The following is a 15,353-nucleotide window of genomic DNA, read 5'->3' on the forward strand; positions in this document are numbered from 1 at the left end:
GCTTCAAGATTCATTTAAAACTTTTGAAAAAATACATGTCTCGAGTTTGTGCTCCAACATACATTTAAAACTTTTCAAAAAATACATGTCAAATAAATTGTATATAAAATTATGCATACATTTTACATAAAATTTGGAATGACCTCTACATAAAATTGGTCATAAGAGTGACATCGAATCTAGTCGAGTCTGAAGCTTGTTCAAGCCGAGTTTGATTTAAATTTTTTGAACTCAAGCTCGAGTTGACCCTAGCCTCGAACCTAAAATTGTAATCGAACTCGAGCCTAATAACTTTAACTGAGTTCGAGCTCGAGCTCTACCCGAGTTCGAGCTTAACCTATATTTAATACTCTATATAAAATATATGTTAAATAAATTATATATATTAAATTATGCATATATTTTAAAAAAAAATGACAGGAGATGTTCAAGATTGAATTTCAATAATGGATTAAAACTCACCAATAGTAATCTTTTTTACTTCAAATGTTGTCTAGCTTGCTTTGTAATTTTTGAATCTGGCCATAAATTTACTATGACCTCCTTAGTGCCCCTGGTTGAAAATTTATATTCTAGGAATTTTTTTTCTTTCTTATGATACATATTTCCAAAAAAAAACTTTTAAATAAAATCCTATTACTATTAATCACTTATTAGAAAATTACAAGAAATATTTTAAAATTTTCTTAGGAAAGTTAAATGAACCTCTTATTGCCTCTTCTAGGGAAATAAATAAAAATTAATAATCAATCTAATATATTACTATACTTATTGATAAATTTTTAATCAAATAAAATGTCAAACACAAAATTGCAATGAAAATTTCCTCATGCTATAACTATTACAACATCAATTGTCAAATACTTATTCAAAAAATTTCTATACGGTTTTCTAGCCCATCTTGGCAAGAAAATCTTACTTAGAAAATTATATATATTTTTAATAAGAATTTTCAATTTGAAAAATGTTTACAAAAAACATGAGACACTAATACCCCTATAAACTTATTTCTACTAAAATGTATTTTCAATTTTTTCAAGAGCCATGAGGAAGGAGAGTTTAAGGAATTTTTTCTTCAATTTATGATCTCGTACGTGTGAAATCATCTTCACGCGATTGGGGGGGGGGGGGGGGGGGGTAGATTATTTCTCCCCTGAACTTAGGTATGGTTTTCCGTCGAGAAGACGCAGAGGAAGGGGGTTACGGTGCCGGCGAGGACCTGTCATCGGGCATCACGGCTATGATGGAGGTGGCGGCGAAGGCGAAGAGAGGAAGAAATCCAATGGATGGCCACAGAAGCGGCTGACGAGCAACTGTGGACGGCCACAGAGGTGGCAACAACAGTGGATGGGAGGGGCTCGACGGTGACGAGGGGAGGAAAAACTTTTCCCCCCCTCGCTCTCGGTCCCGACTCAGCTCGTTAACGAGTCGGCTCGAAAGCCGTCGAACCTGGATTCGGTTGAGCTCGGCTCTTTAATTTAAACGAGCCGATCCCGGATCTCGAACTGGGCTCGAGATCCAAGGATATTGAATCGTACCGAGCCGAGCTCTACCCGCTTGCGAGCCGGCTCAGTTCGAAACCACCCCTAGATGTCATTGAGGGCCTTGTAGTGCATATTTTTCTTGACTAGCTAAACATGAGAAGAGTAGGGACTATTCCTTGGCTCAATTATCCCTTCTTGATGCATCTCATTGACCAATCTATTTGTTTTAGTTTTCTACACATGAGACTATCAATAGGGTGTGTTCTTGTAGGGGAGGCACATGGTTGGATTGGAAGTGTCTTTGGTGTTAAGCCTTTTGAAGCTAAGAAAACATCATGGAAAGTACTTAAGAAATTCTGCAATCGAGGGTTGAAAATTTGTTCACCTTGTGTCCCTATTGGTCGAACTAGCCGGAAGACGATTGCCTTTTCTTCCGAGGGCACCCACTTTTGCAAAATATCCAGCTTCAAAGTCTGAGGTTCACTATCTGGAACAACCTACCACTTAGTCTGTGGGGCATTTTCATAATTTTGCTGCTTGTTGTATACTCTCTATCTTAATAGAAATAAATAGAGATGATAGTTTCTAAAGCCATTCTTTCATTAAGGTCAGCTCTATCAGAGCAAAAACAATGCTCTCTGCGTCAAAAATTTCAAACTAGAAGGTAGGGTATACAATCTTGCAACAAAAAAGTAGGTTTGATTATTGTCTTCTGGTGGTCCGGTATGCTGTGTGCGTTAAAATTTTCAAACTAGAGGGTAGGGTGTACAAATCTTGCCACAAAAAGTTAGGTTTGATTATATTTTTCTGGTGAACCGGTAGTTTAACTTAATAGCTGCTAGTTCTGGACAAGGTAGTTGGAATGAATGGCAACTAGTAGCAGTTCACAGTCGCATTGATGTGTCATTCATTACTATGACAAGTTCGGTTTCTGTCCACTCTCTGATAGACAAAAAGATAAAGCTGATACATTGTGAAAAGATTTCTATCAGCTTTATCTTTATCTCTATCACTATTCTCTCAAGTGAGAACTTTCAACTTTCATCCTTTACGAAAGTGTAACTGAGTGCAGCCATTAACAACTTTCAAAAGTTAGTTTCTATACTGGAACGCGTTTGCTACCTACCCGAGAAGATGATGGGCACACCCATAACTATTAAAGAGAAAGTCACTAGTTCTGGGTTTAACAGGTTTCCTCCTTTTCCTTCGATTTCTGATCTGGGTGCTCCTGTTAGTTTCAGTAAGGATCATCCCTCCAATGGCTGCTGACGAGCACAAGAGCCTTCTGAAAAACGATGCCCTCCATGTGGTGCTCTTTCTTGCCCTGTATGTGGGTGTCTTCTATTTCTTTAATCTCTTGATCTTGATCATTTTGTGCATTTACGATGTGTACAGCATATACTGGAAACCAGCGTTTATCCCAGGGAGCATGAGCAGCTCAGGGAGCTGAGAGAGATGACGATGAAGCTACCTGGGTACGTCATAGATGATCTAAACGAAAAACAGATTCCCCATTCTGATTAACTGCAATGTTCGAATGCAAGTTCATTTTTCTTCTAATGTTATTTTTTGACATCGTCAATCTGGTTGCTTTTGGCCTGACAGTGCGATCATGAGTACTCCTCCTGAAGAGGGACAGTTCTTATACCTTCTGCTGAAGCTCATGAATGCGAAGAAAACAATGGAAGTCGGGGTATACACGGGCTATTCCCTCCTCGCCACTGCACTCGCATTACCGTCTGATGGCAAGGTTTTATATCTTGGGATCCTCCTAGTTTTCTTTACTTTCATGTGCTGTGCGCCATTACTGAATCAGCTTTTCTGTTTTACTTCGTAGATAGTCGCAATCGATCCCGACAAGAAAAGCTTTGAGCTGGGCTTGCCGTTCATTAAAAAAGCAGGAGAAGAAAACAAGATCAATTTCATTGAAGCAGAGGCGCTCCCAGTTCTTGATAAAATGCTGCAAGAGGTCCGCACTTTCAATAAAACATTCTTCTGCGAGATCAAGCTCTCCCAGAATAGCCACAGCAAAAAAATTATAATTTTTTTATTTTTTTTTATGTAATTTTGTAGAGAAAGAATCATGGAACTTTCGACTTTGCATTCATAGACGCGGACAAGATGAACTACGGCGAGTATCACGAGCGGCTGATAAAGCTTGTGAGGGTTGGTGGAGTGATTGCTTACGATAACACATTGTGGTTTGGAACGTTGGCGGACACTCCAAATCCCATGAAGTCTGAAATGTTCGAAACCATTCGCCAGTTTTTTATCAACTTCAATAAGTTTTTGGCTTCGGACAGTCGAGTTGAGATCTCACAGGTCTGCATTGGTGATGGATTGACACTGTGCAGGCGCCTGGCTTGATCACTCATCCCTTTCTTTTTTACTTTTTCAAATAATTTGCTGCTGCTGCTGCTGCTAAGTGTGTGGAAACTATTGTGAGATTAGGGTATCTCTGTAACAATGGAGAGCTGTACTTCTCCTATTTTTTTCTACTGTAACTATTTTTTTTCCAGTCGAAGGTGTATGTACCTTATTCTCCGAATGCTCTCTTTGTCCTATCCAAGATAAGATAAGGTCAGGACAACAGATGATTCTCTTTCTGATATTTTCAGACAAGAAGACGTGTGTGTGCCAAATCTACAGTTGGTGCTTGCTTTACATGTTCCAAGGTTAACTACTACATTTATTATAAATAAGTAATATTGCTAGGTTTTTCAACTATTCACTCACAAACATTTTCATGTCTTTTGTGTTATTCAAGTGTTGCAAACAAAGTAGCAAACTGGGCTTGCTTGTGAGCAAAGGGGTGTCTACGATCTTGAAGATCCTTCTATACTACACAACTTATTCTCTATTGAAGCCAGTCTAATAGGTCTCTTTGTGGCATTGTCACCTAGGGCATATGTTTGTTGGGTCTATTTAAGCTGTCTTTTTAAAAAAAAAAATTAAGTTTGTTTCTTTGGATTCTTATGTATTTGAGGTCTAAGAGCTTATTTAATAGACTAGGTTTGTGTAACAAGAGTCCATTAGACTTAATGTGAAACCTTTTGAAATTACTCATTAAGATGTTCAAGCCCTGTACACAAATTGACTCAATTCATGGTTTCAAATATTTTATTATATTTTTTTATGATTTTTCTCTTTATACTGGGTTGACGTTGTTGAAATCTGATAGTGGAATTCCTAGCTAGTTCTATTAAACATTTTTTTTTTTGTGTGTGTGTGTGTGTGTGTGTGTGGTTTCTACTTGATTTGAAAAGTGTGTCAAAGTATTTAAGATAGATAATGCCCTAGAATACTTTGAAGGTTCTTTAACCCTATTATCACTTCTTGTTGGGTGTTTTCATCAATCGTCATGCACCTACTCTCCCCAATAAAATGGGGTAACTCAAAGGAAAAATAGGGATATTGTAAAAGTTGGGAGGTTGTTTTTCTTCATATATAGTTGTTAGACCAATGAGTAAAATCTTGTTGGTCTCCATGATTTTGATGATAACAAAATGAATAGTTTGAAATTGTGCTACTAATGGTGCTATTATTATAGATTATACATATGCCTTACAATATAGATCTATGTGGTCTATAGGAAAAGCTCAAGACAAGACAATGAACAATCAAGTTGCCAAGTCAAAATCTGAAGCAAAAAGTTATTGAAGAAATATTGTTTTGAAGAACTTTAGATGAAGAGGAGGCATAAAGACCTGAATATTTAGAGTCTGTGTGTCGTATCATTAGATCGAGCAAGAAAAACTCGTAGTCCCTCAACATGCGGCCTAACTTACTTTGTATAAAAAGTAAGCTAGTTAGCCTTTTTTTAAGAAGAAACTAAGCTAAAAAGGTTCTAACTGATCGATCAATCTGGAGGGATGATCACAGTGATCGACTATAAAAAATGAAATACTCCCCATTCTTGCCAGTCAACTTACTACTTACTGAGTCACAGACTACAAGTGAAGTACTTCTCAAAGCAAAACTCAAGTGTTGAACCATTTTGTTGGAGCTCATTTAGTCAATATCTCTTTGAGTTTCTTTTTTTTTCTAAATTCTGCAAACTAAATTCATTTGTGTTGTTGCCATTAAAATCTCGATTTGTAGGTTTACAAACACTAATGAAAGGGTAATGGTTAAAGTTATGATGCATGAAGATGTGACAGATCTACATGCATAATGAAGAAGAAAGAGGCTATGACTGAAGGGTACACACAAACATTTCTAATAATGGTTGGTAGGTGAGAACTCTATAGAAGACCCTGTCCCTAGAGAAAAGTTATGAAGCAAATAGAGCACGAGGTTGGAACCTATTGTCCAAAAATCTTATTACTTACCCATTGGTTTTATATTCTCTTGATCATAATTTTTTTCCTATATACACATACTTCTACTCCCATCAATAATGGAGGTATGTTCGTTATTTAGGTTGGAAACAAGATAGGTATACTTTAATTGGACTTTTAATTTTAATTTTTAAAATTTTAAATATTTTTTAAAATAATATAAGTTTTATGATTAATATGTTATAATTGTCTAACATTAATTACAGCTTTCAGTTTCATATAAATTAAAATGGGTGAAATAAATATGTTAAACTTAATAAATTTTTTGAACCATTTTAATCAATAGTTAAATATTTTCCATTAATTATAGAATTACTTTAAAATATTATAAAATTAAACCTTATGTATCCCAAATAATGTTTAGATATGTATACTTATTTAGAATTATATATACATGTACACACACACATACACACACACACACACATATATATATATATATAGTGTTAATCCAATACAAAAAATCATTTACTGTGAAAAATGCAAAACGCTATCTCAACCGTTCGATCAACAACTACCTTAATCGTCTGATCGGCTGAGATAGCTATTTCACATGTTTCACACTAAATAAATTTTCGTATTGGATTGGCAGTTTATGTATATATAGAAAAATAGGAAATTATGTTTTTGGCCACGAATGGTGGAGGCGAAAAATCCTGCTTGCCTCTCTTTCCCTGTTCTTTGCCTCTTCGTATTTCGCCTAATCACTCGCAAAACCCATCGCCTCGCCCTCGCCCTCGCCTACGCCTGACTTTCTTCTGGCTGATGGAGAGGAGGGAGAATCTCCTACACCTCCTCACGTAGGTCCCGTTTGTCGTCGCCGGTGGCCCTCTCCTAGTAGATATTCTTTGAGCGACACCTAAGGGTAAGCTATTGTTGGGTCCCGATTTCATTCAGGACATGACTGTAAATATTGGTCTTGTTTAGACCTTTTATGTAATTTCTGGATGGAATATTTAATCCTTGTAACTTAGATTTACAGAAACGAGATGAAAATTTTCTCCCGCTGTTTTTCCCTCTCTGGCTGTCGTCGTCTCTGAAAATCCCAAATCCCCAACATCTGGTATCAGAGCTGGTAAAACCAGTTCGGCAACGACTGTAGGAGAGAGGTTTCCGTCCGACAACGACGCAGGGAGACTCCCAAATTGTTTTTCGGCGTCGGGCGAGAGGTTTTTTCGCCCCGGAGCTTGACGGAGCTATCGTAAAAGTCGGGTCTCAGTTCCCCGATGCGTTTCGTCCCCAGTGCCATTGCCGCAACCTGACTCGCCGGCCACCTGCCCTACGGAACGCCGTTCCGTGCACGCCCTCTCGTCGCTAGTGTTTTTTTTCGGTTCCGTTGAAGGGATTCTGGTTCCTGTCTGGCGCCGTTGCCAGAGAGAGAAGAAATTCTTGCTCCTGTCCAAAGCCGTTGCCGCAGAGAGAGAAGAAAGTCAGTGATTTTTTTTTTCACCGTTGCTGCTGCAGTAAGCTATTGCCGGGGAGTCTGCCGTGTGCTCAGTCCGACGACACTGTTCCGGTAATTTCGTTCCAGTAATTTTTTTTTGTGTGTTCTGAATTTATCAATTAAATTGTTGGAATGGAGGGAAGTCAAAATCAGGGTACGATGATTAAGCTATCTTCGTCCAATTTTGTAAGGATGTTTATGAACCGGTAATGGGTGTGAAACCAGTGGATAAAACTGATGCTGCTTGGAATTTGTCCAACCGTAAAACTGTAGCCTTGATCAGACAGTGGGTTGATGACTTAGTATTTCATCATGTCTCCACAGAAACCGATGCCAAGAAGTTGTGGGAGAAACTTGAGAGTTTGTCTGAGCGCAAAACAGCCCAAAACAAAGCCTTTTTCATTCGAAAACTTGTGAACATGAAGTATCACGAGGGCTCATCAGTAAGTGAGCATTTGAGTCGGTTCCAGGACTGTGTGAATCGGTTAGCTACTATGAAATTGGCTTTGGATGAAGAACTATAAACTTTAATTCTTTTGAGTTCTTTACCGGATAGTTGGGAGACTCTTGTAGTGTCATTGAGCAATTCGGCACCGAATGGTACTATGACTCTTGCCATGGTAAAAGATAGCATGCTCAATGAGGAGTTGAGGCGTAAAGAGTTGGGCATTACAAACGAGTCAGCTGCCCTTGTTACTGAGAACCGTGGAAGGAGCAGACATAGAAACTCTCACGGACATGACAACAATGATAAGTCCAAAGGGAGATCGAAATCTCGCAAGGGCATTGTTTGCTACTATTGCCAAAAACCGGGACACATGAAGTTTGAGTGCAAAAAGTTAAAAGCAAAGTCTAAGAGGGATCAGTCTAGACCCAGATCTGATGAGAATGAGAAGGAAAGCACCGCTACTGCTGCATATGATGGTGAAGTGATCATTGCTTGTGATGCCGGTTTTGTCAATTTCACAAGTCATGACTCCACTTGGGTGATAGACTCAGCAGCTTAATTTCATGTCACTTCTCGACGTGACTTGTTCACCTCCTACAGGCAAGGTGATTTTGGCAAGGTAAGAATGGGGAATGATGGGGTATGCTACATCTCCGACATTGGAGACGTGTGTGTGGAGACCAGTGTGGGGTGCAAGTTACTTCTCAAGAATGTTCGGCATGTGCCGGATATGAGGCTTCATTTGATTTCTGTTGGTGCTCTTGATGATGAAGGGTACCGTAGTCATTTTGGTGACGGGAAGTGGAAGTTGTCCAAAGGTTCTCTTGTTGTTGCCCGGGGTGAAAAATCAAACTTGCTTTATACAACGCAGGTTAAATTATGTGGTGAGGTGAATGCAGTAGAAGGTAACTCAACCGATTTGTGGCATTTGCGGCTAGGTCACATGAATGAGAAAGGGCTTCAAATTCTGGCTAGAAAGGATTGTGTGCCGAGTGATAGTACATCTCTGACATCATGTACGCATTGTTTGGCAGGTAAGCAACATCGAATTGCTTTCAAGAGAAGTCCTACCACAAAGAAGTCGAATGTCTTGGATTTGGTTCATACCGATCTTTGTTCCATGGGTGATAGCACACTTGGAGGAGCTCTTTACTTTGTCACTTTCGTGGATGATCATTCTAGAAAGCTATGGGCTTATGCCTTGAAGACAAAGAATCAAGTTTTGGAAGTGTTTAAACAGTTCCTTGCTGCAGTTGAAAGAGAAACAGGTTGGAAATTGAAATGCATTCGATCAGACAATGGTGGTGAGTACCGCGGGCCATTTGAAACCTTCTGCAAGGTTAATGGAATCAAGTTTGAAAGAACGGTGCCAAAAACCCCGCAACAGAATGGAGTAGCTGAGAGAATGAACCGCACAATTTGTGAGAGAATACGGTGTATGCTCTCTCATTCGAAGCTTTCAAAAGCTTTTTGGGGTGAAACGATGAACACCGTTGTTCATTTGATTAATCTCTCACCTTCTCATGCACTGGATGGTGATGTTCCCGAGCGGGTTTGGACCGGAAAAGATGTGTCTTATGGACACTTGCGGGTATTTGGTTGTCGAGCATTTGTGCACATTCCTAGAGATGAAAGAGCCAAACTTGATAGCAAGACAAAGGAGTGTATTTTCTTGGGTTACAAAACCGGTGAATTTGGTTACAGATTATGGGATTCGATTGAGAAGAAGGTGTTAAGGAGTCGGGATGTAGTTTTCTTTGAAGAAGAAACTGTTGAGAATTTGGGAAATCCTGAAAATGTGAAAACCTCTTCTAGTCACTTTGTTGATCTTACACCCATCTCGAGTAACCAAGAAGTTGAAAGCAACCAGCATACCGAAACTGAAGATCAAGGTGAGCAATCAGAAAATCAAGGTCCACCTTTACAAGAGATGAGAAGATCAAATCGTGAATGAAGGCCTCCTTCAAGATACTCTCCACAGGAGTATGTTTTGCTCACTGACGGTGGTGAACCTGAAAGCTTTGAAGAAGCTATGTGTCATGAGCAAAAGGGTGAGTGGTTTGAAGCTATGCAAGATGAGGTGAATTCCTTGCATAAAAATCACACCTTTGAGTTAGTTGAATTGCCTAAGGGTAAGAAAGTACTCAGGAACAAGTGGGTGTTTCGTTTGAAATCAGATGGCACAGATTCAAAGCCGAGGTACAAGGCTCGGTTAGTTGTGAAGGGATTTGATCAAAAGAAGGGGATTGATTTTGAGGAGATATTCTCGCCCGTGGTCAAGATGTCCTCTATTCGGGTTATACTTGGTTTGGCCGCTAGTTTGAATTTGGACCTTGAGCAGCTTGATGTGAAAACCGCATTTCTCCATGGTGATTTAGAGGAGGAGCTCTATATGGAGCAACCCGAGGGATTTGCTGAAAAAGGCAAAAAAGACTTGGTGTGCAGATTGAGGAGGAGCCTTTATGGCTTGAAACAAGCACCTCGAAATTGGTACAAACGATTTGAATCCTTTATGTGTGACAACAATTTCAGTAAGACCACTTTCGATAGTTGCGTCTTCACGAAAAGGTACTCCAGTGATAATTTCATTATTCTTTTACTCTATGTCAATGACATGTTGGTTGTCGGTAATGATACAAAGGAGATAGGAGCTTTGAAAGAAAAGCTTGGAAATGAGTTTGCAATGACGGATTTAGGTCCCGCAAAGCAAATTCTTGGTATGAGAATCACTAGAGATCGGGAAAGGTGCAAGCTTTGGTTGTCACAAGAAAGGTATTTGGAAAAGGTGCTTGAAAGGTTTAATATGATCAAATGCAAACCGGGTTCTTCTCCACTTGGTAGTCATCTCAAGTTGACACTTGATGATTGTCCAAAGGATGAAAAGGAGAAAGAAGAAATGAAGAAGGTGCCGTATGCATCCGTGGTCGGTTCATTGATGTATGTAATGGTGTGTACAAGGCCGGATACTGCTCATGTTGTTGGAGTGGTAAGTCGTTATCTCTCCAACCTTGGAAAAGCTCACTGGGATGCTGTGAAATGGATTCTTCAGTATATTCGCGATACTACTGGTTATTGTCTCTATTACGGGGCTAGTAAACCAGTTCTGGAGGCATATACGGATGCCGATTGGGCCGGAGATGTTGACTCGAGGAAGTCAACATCCGGTTATTTGGTTTGTTTTGCGAATGGTGTTGTCTCATGGCAATCGAGACTACAGAAATGTGTTGCACTCTCCACAACCGAAGATGAATATATTGCAATTACCGAAGCATGCAAAGAACTATTGTGGATGAAGAAGTTCTTTCAAGAATTGGACATTCGGCAAGAGAGGTATGTATTACTTTGTGATAGTCAAAGTGCAATTCATTTGAGCAAGAATCCACATTTCATTCGAGATCAAAGCACATTGATCTACGTTATCATTGGATACGTGATGTGCTTGAAAAGAAAGAATTGATGTTGGAGAAAATCCACACGAGTGAGAATGGCTCCGACATGTTGACAAAGTCTTTACCTCCTTTGAAGCTTGAAACTTGTTGTGACAAAGCAGGTTTGGTTGAGGGTTTTACCTCATGAATCGGGAGGAGGAGTTTTGTTGGGTCCTGATTTCATTCGGGACATGACTGTAAATATTGGTCTTGTTTAGACATTTTATGTAATTTCTGTACGGAATATTTAACCTTATGTTTACATAAACGAGATGAAATTTTTCTCCGGCTGTTTTTCCCTCTCTGGCTGTCGCTGTTTTTCCCTCTCTGGCTGTCGTCGTCTCTGAAAATTCCAAATCCCCAACAGCTATCATCCAACTCCATTGGCCCCTCTCCTTTCCCTCGCCAGATTGAAATAATTGAGGACAATTTCTATCTCCTTCGTCCCTGTGGCCAACTGAACCTCCCCCCCTAAACTTTCTTTTCCTCCTCGATTTCTTTGAATTTTTTCGTGAGGTCCGATCTCCTCCCACAAACTCTTCTGTCCAAATTCCCACCCCTCATGTCCTCTGTGACTTTGTTAGCCTCTGCGTCCGAACGGGTTAGCCAGCGGGGCAAAAAGAGAAGAGAGGGAAAGAATGGGGAACGAGAGGGGAGTGGGAGAGTCGAGCGGGATTTTTCGCCTCCGTCGTTGATCAAGATCGTATGGCTAGAAACATTGATTTCGTATTCTTCGCACGAACCCTCTATAAAAATATATATATATAAACAAACACTCACACTATTAATTGGAAGTTTCCTCCATTAATTCAAGAACATTTGAGACTCAGAAAAAAACCATTCTGAAAGCTTTTATTTAAAGTCATTTGGAAAACAGTCTGTCATAATCCTTGGCAAATATAGTTCCATGCCTCGGACATAAATTCTCTCTCAATTGAACGAATCAAATCATGATCAAACAAGACGCCTGCAGAGAGTGAGACCATCACATATGGGGACCTGTGAGATCTCGATGCGAGAATCCGATGCCAACATTTTGTTGAAGTTGAGAAAAAACTCTCGGACGCTTCGGAAGTGTTCAGGCCACTCCCTGTTTGGGGGCTCTACCAGTGATCCGAACCACAACGTATTATCGTATGCAATCACCCCCCCAACCTTCACCAGCTTCATTAGACGCTCGTGATAATTCGCATTGTTCAACTTGTCCGCGTCTATGTACGCAAAATCATAAGATCCTTCTTCTTTTCCCTGCAAAACTTACAGAAATCTTCATCACCTTCCGAGGGACATTCGGGTTAAAAGGGGTCTTTTCTTTAATGGCATGAAGTTGTCAATCGAATAAGAACTTGGGCAGTACCTCTTCTAGAATGTGATCGAGGTAGGGAAGAGCCTCCGACTGTACGAAATTGATTTTACTTTCGACGCCTGCTGTCTTGATGAATGGCAGTCCGAGCTCGAAGGTCGCCCTGTCGGGATCAATTGCTGTTATCTGCGGGAGGAGCAACGACAAACACCTAATAATCAAATTTCAGAAAATCCAGAAGCTTTGACTCCAGCTAAAAGCGTAGAGATAGATATGGTACCATGCCGTCAGCAGGCAATGCGAGTGCGGTGCAGAGGAGAGAGTAACCTGTAAACACCCCGACTTCTATGGTTTTCTTCGCATTTAATAGCTTTACAAGTAGAGTCAAGAACTGACCCTCCTCCGGTGGAGTGGACATCAAGGCTCTGTCACATTAAGTTTGTTATTTTGAAATTGATCAAGATAGAGAGAGTAGATCTGTTCAATGCTACCCAGGAGTCAGAAAATATGACGGAAAAACATTCCGTAAAAATTCGAAATGCTGTTATCAAGGGCAAAGATTCGCAAATTTAAGATGTGAAAAATTGTATCGAACAGATTTCAACGAGAACAAAAAGGAAAAAAAGACAAGAAATCCTGCCAAGATCTGCTGCATAAGCCCTGATACATACCTAGGGTGCTCCTTCGTCACATCACGGAGCTCTCTGAGTTGCTCCAGCTCACGAGGAAGAACGCTGGTTTCCAAGATGTACTGTGAGCATTAAAAACTACTATCAGAATCCATGAATTTTTACCTTATTTACTTGTTGAAATGGCTAGAACAAACTATAGCTTCATAGACAGCATACCTTATGAAGGGCGTCGTTTTTCAGATGATTCTTTTCTTGGGGCGGGAATTTAGGAGTAGCCATTGGTCGAGACGATCCTCAAATGTGTATTAGCAGGAGAGAGCAGAGAAGATTGGAAACTCCTTACAAACACCTCCCCGTTTCGAGGGCTTAAGACAAGATAGTGAACAATCGAGTTGCCAGTCAAATCCCATGCAAATCAGTTATCGAAGAAATATTGTTTTAAAGAAGAACTTAAACGAAGAGGAAGCATAAAAACCTGAATATTTAGATTTTGTGTGTGTATTGCTAGATTGAGCAAGAAAAACTCCTAGTCCCTCAACATGCGGCCTAACTTACTTTGTATAAAAAGTAAGTTAGTTAGCCTTGTTTATAAGAAGAAACTAAGCTAAAAATGTAGAGAAATGACTGAAATGAGGAATTCTAAGCATGAATTTGAAGATGATACAAGTGATTTACAAGGCCCTATTTATAGGCCAAAGAGGGATAAACCCCCTTATCCCTTTATTCAAATTCTACCCAATGAGAAATTGCCACCTAAGAAAGGCAAATCTTAAATTTATTCAAAGTCAAATAAGACATTATCCCACATGCCTAAAATACCTAAAAACTCATGTCCAAATCTCTAGATAGGCCCGTCAAATTTTGAATTTTGAACCCATCAACCAATAGCCATAGCCCGTTGTAGGCTATTGCTCACACCCATGGGCCAATTTGGGCCGCATGCATGTGCATATCATTAAGAATGTTAAAAAAATCTCAAAAACTCTAGCTTTATAAGAGGATAGCCAAGAAGATTTTATTCTTGGTAAAAGTATGTTTTGAAACATTGGAACATTCAATGTTTTCTAAAACCATTATTTCCAAGCTTATACAAATGTTTTAGAACCTTTCATTCACTTAGATTTGTTCTAAATCATGCTTAGAGCTTAGTTATATACACTACCAATATGCATGTTCGATTATCCACATAAGAGTATGATCGATCATTCTACAAGCAGCTAGGTAGGACATGAAATGTGTGAGCGATCATCCTCTATGGAGCATGATCAATCATAAAATACTTCTAGACAAGAATTATAAAGCATGATTGATTATCCTTTTGGCATGATCGATCATACAAAACATGACTGATCAAGGGTATAAAGCATGATTGATCAACAACATTTTCAAAAAGGTTACAAAGTGGTTGTTTAATGTCATAATAGATCATAAGACTGTAGGAACTCAAAAATATTACCATTGTAGGATGTTTGGTCGATCAATTTGTGAGATTTCATGATAATACAAGAAAAACAGAAGAAACGTGGGAGGAGAAGGAGCAGGAGAAAAGTCTTACATTGAATTATGGGAAGAGGATAGTTAGAGTTCCTTCTTCTTACCTATTTATAACATAAAACACTAATAAAAGACAAAAAATACCCTTGCTCCCTTTACACCCTTAGAAATAAGTGTTTGTAATAAACTACTTTCCTAGAAACCTCGATAAACATAAATTACTTCTTCTAACACTCCTAAAAATGAAGTTTACAGCTTCAGCTTGTTACATAACATATCAAAATAAAAATACAAGAGAGATTACAAATTTCTCTACTTAGGTCTTCAATGTCTTCATTGAAGCAATGACCTCTCAAATTTTCAGCTTGCACTTGTTGAGTTTTCAAAATCTACATCTTCCAATTTTCTCATTGGATATCCTACGAAAACTTGACTACAGTCACCAACATCGATAAAAACTTCACCACCTCTTGGAAAAGTTCATTGTATGCTCTTCCTAACACTTCCTTTCTCTGTACTCCAATTTCTCCCCCTCAAGTTGGGGATCCATGAGAGCTAGCTTGCCATAGTATATAACATCACTCCTATAAAAAAAAATGTTCCCATAATTCAAGAAACAAGTGGGTCGACATCTACTAACCATTGAGACAAGAACTCAACTCCTTGTTGATTTCTTAATTTTTCGCAACCTCTTGCAATGACAAAAACCAAAGCCAAGGAAGAAAGTCATGCTCATCGACTCTGGTTAAACGTACTCTTAAGAAGAAAAGACTCAGGCAA

General features: G+C 39.3%; 2 protein-coding genes across 2 annotated transcripts; one reads left to right on the plus strand and one right to left on the minus strand.

Moving 5' to 3' along the window:
* The first annotated feature begins 2,650 nt into the window (after positions 1–2,650).
* LOC137951949 (norbelladine 4'-O-methyltransferase 2-like) lies at positions 2,651–4,148 on the plus strand. Its single transcript, XM_068798955.1, has 5 exons — positions 2,651–2,793; positions 2,880–2,959; positions 3,090–3,234; positions 3,322–3,453; positions 3,558–4,148. Exons 1-5 carry the CDS (start codon positions 2,743–2,745, stop codon positions 3,849–3,851), a joined length of 702 nt encoding a protein of 233 aa, XP_068655056.1. The 5' UTR covers positions 2,651–2,742; the 3' UTR covers positions 3,852–4,148.
* Positions 4,149–11,970: 7,822 nt separating this feature from the next.
* Positions 11,971–13,717, minus strand: LOC137951942 (probable caffeoyl-CoA O-methyltransferase At4g26220). The gene is made up of 6 exons (XM_068798944.1): positions 13,555–13,717; positions 13,296–13,444; positions 13,119–13,198; positions 12,728–12,872; positions 12,502–12,633; positions 11,971–12,392 (listed from the first exon to the last, which is right to left on the minus strand). Exons 2-6 carry the CDS (start codon positions 13,356–13,358, stop codon positions 12,099–12,101), a joined length of 714 nt encoding a protein of 237 aa, XP_068655045.1. The 5' UTR covers positions 13,359–13,444; positions 13,555–13,717; the 3' UTR covers positions 11,971–12,098.
* Positions 13,718–15,353: the final 1,636 nt, after the last annotated feature.

Source organism: Aristolochia californica, unplaced genomic scaffold (assembly GCF_029961685.1).
Source record: "Aristolochia californica isolate CCGP_79_NKW_82.1479 unplaced genomic scaffold, dmAriCali1.0.hap1 SCAF_1, whole genome shotgun sequence".
NCBI lineage: Eukaryota > Viridiplantae > Streptophyta > Magnoliopsida > Piperales > Aristolochiaceae > Aristolochia > Aristolochia californica.

Coding starts and splice junctions, on each gene's coding strand:
- LOC137951942 (XM_068798944.1), bottom strand. CDS start 13,358: ATGGCTACTCCTAAATTCCCGCCCCAAGAAAAGAATCATCTGAAAAAC. Junction 12,634..12,727: donor CATTGCCTGCTGACGGCATG/GTACCATATCTA, acceptor CTCCTCCCGCAG/ATAACAGCAATTGATCCCGA. Junction 12,393..12,501: donor TCGATCACATTCTAGAAGAG/GTACTGCCCAAG, acceptor TAAGTTTTGCAG/GGAAAAGAAGAAGGATCTTA.
- LOC137951949 (XM_068798955.1), top strand. CDS start 2,743: ATGGCTGCTGACGAGCACAAGAGCCTTCTGAAAAACGATGCCCTCCAT. Junction 2,960..3,089: donor ATGACGATGAAGCTACCTGG/GTACGTCATAGA, acceptor TTGGCCTGACAG/TGCGATCATGAGTACTCCTC. Junction 3,454..3,557: donor TTGATAAAATGCTGCAAGAG/GTCCGCACTTTC, acceptor GTAATTTTGTAG/AGAAAGAATCATGGAACTTT.